At 37.7% G+C, this 4,260-nt stretch overlaps 1 protein-coding gene across 1 annotated transcript; it reads left to right on the plus strand.

The window, feature by feature from the left end:
• The first annotated feature begins 301 nt into the window (after window positions 1-301).
• On the plus strand, window positions 302-3,681 carry LOC149415153 (uncharacterized). The gene is made up of 6 exons (XM_089643293.1): window positions 302-356; window positions 928-1,044; window positions 1,127-1,288; window positions 1,507-1,775; window positions 2,336-2,404; window positions 3,246-3,681. The coding sequence occupies exons 1-6, from the start codon at window positions 352-354 to the stop codon at window positions 3,374-3,376; spliced, it is 753 nt and encodes a 250-aa protein (XP_089499419.1). The 5' UTR covers window positions 302-351; the 3' UTR covers window positions 3,377-3,681.
• The last annotated feature ends 579 nt before the right edge of the window (window positions 3,682-4,260 follow it).

Below are 4,260 nucleotides of genomic sequence, written 5' to 3' on the forward strand. Positions count from 1 at the left end.
ACCGGTGCCGAAGGGATCAATGACGCTAGTTCCTCAGAGCAAATAATACTGTAACCACTGGAACGATTTCGGTCGAAAAATCGACCACTTTTATTTTTCTGCGATTGATATCGGTCCAAAAATGGACCGATTTTTCTACCATTCGTAAAATATTTATTGTAATTATTTAAAACGTTTCCATGGCCAGCTACTTGTTTTATCGAATAGCTGATAATATATTCTCTTTGTCTATGAACTTATCCGTTGTCTTTGAAGTGTTATTTAACGAGTTTTCGCGGTTTTTTTATGGCGTCCTGTCAAAAACAAAATTATAAATTTTCAACATTCACGAAATTTTGGACTCTTCCTAAAATGCCGTAAGTAATTAATTTATTGGGTTTTTAACGCATAATTATATATCTGTGTAATCATGATTGACCTATCTATCTTTGAAATCCGTTTTTAATTCGTTTGTTTGTATTATATTGTTTTGGTTGAAGTTTTTGTGTAAGATTACGTCAACTGAAGACGTCATCTGTTTTTGATTTACAATAATGTCTTAAATACTGCACTCGCGCATTTGAAATATAGATATTCCATCACAGTGATTCAAAAAAAAGAGATATATATAAGTTTTATTTGAATTGGTTCATTATTAATACAGATATTTGCTAACCAATTATTTTAAGTCATATGTCAAAAAGTTGACTCTTTTTCACATGTAAAATGGTGTAAAGCCTTCGTCACACAATAAAAATTTAGTAATTTAGTTGTATAATTAATTAATTTGTTTACTTTTACCAAATTTGTGCAGAAACAGCTGTCGTCCAGGGAAAGGGATCACTCCACAACCCAATAATTATTTTCAAATTTTATATTAGTGCAATATTTAACAAAATTTAAACATTTAAGTACTTACATTAAGTGTTTTCAATTTAAAATTTATAGAGCGGTGCTGACTGCAAGAGGAGGCAGAGGAAAAGGGAGACGTGGGGTACGAGCTGGTGCCGGACTACCTGCACGTGGACGTCAACGCAGAGCTGCAATTGCAGCCTCGTCTGGAGTGTTAGTATTTTTTAATGTTTTTTTATGAAAGTACTTTGCTGTGGCCGTTGAACTCATCATATATTTGTATTTATTTAAACAGCGACCCTGCTTTGCTACTGGTGCGAGAGGATCGCGTCAAGGCCCTAAAGGCTGTTAGGGCCCTGCCTGCTTCCATCCGGCTAGAGCTGGAAAGCCGAAAATTCAAGAAGCAGGCGGCGCGCATTTTGCTCCCTACCGCACCTCCAAGAAAAACTAAACAAAAGTAAGTAATCGTATTTAGATGCTTGGTACAATATTATTGTTTTTTCCTGACAGCGTTCCACTCTTACAGTGAGAGTTGGTAAGTTCAGCGCTCTGTGCATTTGGCACATTCAGTGCATATTTTACAGAGTTCTTATTTTATTGTTTATTTACATACTGTACTTACTGTTTCACACGTGAATGAGAACAATTTTCTATGATTTATGTAAATGTTTTCAGAATTCCATCTCCGGAGAGAACAACGTGTCCCTTTTCACAAGGGACGCCTTCACCGTTGCCACGACCCGTACCACCACCGTGGATGTCCACTCCCGCACAGACCCAATCAACGGCTCCCAATGCACCAATTATGCCTATCCGTGCAGCATCTCCCGAGCCGTTACCTGGGACATCGCGGAGTGGGGAACTCTTCTCTCCGGAAGCCGGCTATCACAGCGAGCTGTGGGTGGACGTACCATTCTACGAAGAATTGTCGGCGTTTGGGAACGGTGAGTTTATTTTTTGAAATGTCATACCAGGGGCTCAATATAAAATCAATTATCTATATTTTATATTGATATCCCTAGCACAGTTTCACTGTTGGTATATTGGCAGGAAATAAGCATAGTACTTAAAAATTCCACATAACAAACATACAAAATGTATTGTTGTTATGTCGTGGATGCATCATTACACATCTTTTTTTTTTACCGGTTATTGCAGAGTGAGAAATAAGACATGCCGAACTTCTTTGCGAGGATTACATTTGATTCACCGGCTTCTAAACGGTGTAATACAGCATTTTTTTCTTAAATTGAAAAAACACTTTCGCTTCACGGGACTCATTGTGTTGCGAGGCTGTATTGGTAGGTGGGTTTTGTAACCGGACAAATTATCATTAAAATAGGTCGCTTTACGTAGTTGGTCACTTTAAACGGATACGTTTTCCTACTAAAAGCTATGAAACCTTACTAGAGTTTACATTATCGTCACTTAAAACAGTAGACCGTTAAATGCAAAGTCATTATATCCAAATTCTACTGTAAATTTGTGTTTTCTTTTATTTCAGAGTCAGACATGGGCAGAAAAAGTAACGTGGACGAGGCAGCTGTACTAGAAGAGTCTGTACTTGGAAACCGTGAGTTATAAAACTAACTAACTTACCTTCACGCCATTTCGGTAGGCAGAGAGGATGAACCACCATGCAACTCGATCTTGGCACACACACTCTTTTCTTCATTCCATACCTACCTGACTGTGCTATTCTGACTCCTGACATTGCCCGCCTCAAGTATTTGATTAACTTTTTATATTTTTTTTTATATGAATACCTCACAAGAGCCTCAGCTGGAGCCAGTGAGACTATGGCATCCCCAATTGGGGGATGTTGTGAGGCTGAAGGTAAGTGGGGAAGGGAAAGAGGAAGATGGGGAAGTACCTGGCTATTCAGATCTAGTCACTAAACACGGCTAAAGCCATTTGGAGCAACGTTTCAATTCTGAATGGTGGTCTTACACCAGGGCGATACTGGTAGTATCTTCCACTCTGGAACGTGCCGCAAATATACTATATATTATTTTAATTATTATTTTAATTAATTAATTGTGAAATAACACAAATCAATCAAATAAAATTTATTTGCGCACGCCGGGTTCGAACCGGCGACCTTCGGAATGGCAGTCCAATGCGTTACCACTGGACTATGCCGGCCGTCAAAAGCCATTTCAAGCAACGTTTCAATTCTGAATGGGGTCTTACACCAGGGCGATACTATGGGTATCTTCCACTCTGGAACGTGCCGCAAATATAATATATATTATTTTAAATGAATTTTGTGTGAAAATAACACTAATTATTCAAATATAATTTATTTGATTTGATCCCGCGACCATCGTATTGCGAGTCATAAGCCGTACCAGAGGCAGTGGGTTATCGTAATATAGACACATTAAATTAATTTGGGTTTTCTGTTGTTTCAGAAATGGACAGATCGAGCGACGAGGATGACGAAGCGAGTGACGTCGACCACGAAGAGAGCGATGAGGATACATGCCACCAATACCTTATCATAATATTATCAACGTTTCACCTAACTCCGCTATGGCCATAGACTTTAGTAGACAAGACCAGGTAGATAGTGAGGCAATGCGTTTGATTCTGCCGCCTGAAGGTTACTCTTTCGATTGGTCTAATGATATCTTACGTTTTACTGGGATAAGGGAGACTTTCACAGGCACGCCGGGACCAACTTTCAATACCGACGAAATGGGCAAACCTGTGGATGCCTTTCTTAAAATCTTTGATGCAGATTTCGTTGAACTGATCGCGAGAGAGACCAACAGGTATGCAGATCAATGGATTGCGAAAAAACAATTTAAGCGTCATGCGCGTACCAATAAATGGGCTCCCACGAATAAAGAGGAAATGTATGTATTCTTGGCAATTTTAATGTATCAAGGTATTAGTCTTTTCCAGATCTAGTCACTAAACATAACTAAGCCAATTCAAGCAATGTTCAATTCTGAATGGTGGTCCCTCACCAGAGCGATACTCAGAATCTCACTCTATAGCGAGGCACAATGATATTATTATGTATTGATTTTCTTAAATTATGAATAAACCAATAAACTGAATACATTTTTATTATGACAAAGTGTGTAAACAATGTTTAAATCAAAATACTGCTCTTTCATTGTAACCATACAACTGTAATATTGATTTAAAAGGATATTAGGGCTTAATAAATAAATCAATTATTGGTTCCATCAATTATTTTCCCCTCATCCATTTTTTTTCGATACCTTTGCGTTTAGATATAAAATTATCACTATGATTTTATTTGCCATTCTACGGTCATACAAAGGTTTGATATATATATACAAATTTATCATCATTTTACATATTCCGATATACCCTATGTAGATTGACCTTAAGGTAGCTGTCAGTAGTGATTTTTCGTCAAATATTGGTGAATTTCATCAACTTTCAAAGTAT

This window comes from Hesperophylax consimilis, chromosome 19 (assembly GCF_061612785.1).
Source record: "Hesperophylax consimilis isolate HC1 chromosome 19, BYU_Hcon_1.0, whole genome shotgun sequence".
Taxonomy (NCBI): Eukaryota; Metazoa; Arthropoda; class Insecta; order Trichoptera; family Limnephilidae; genus Hesperophylax; species Hesperophylax consimilis.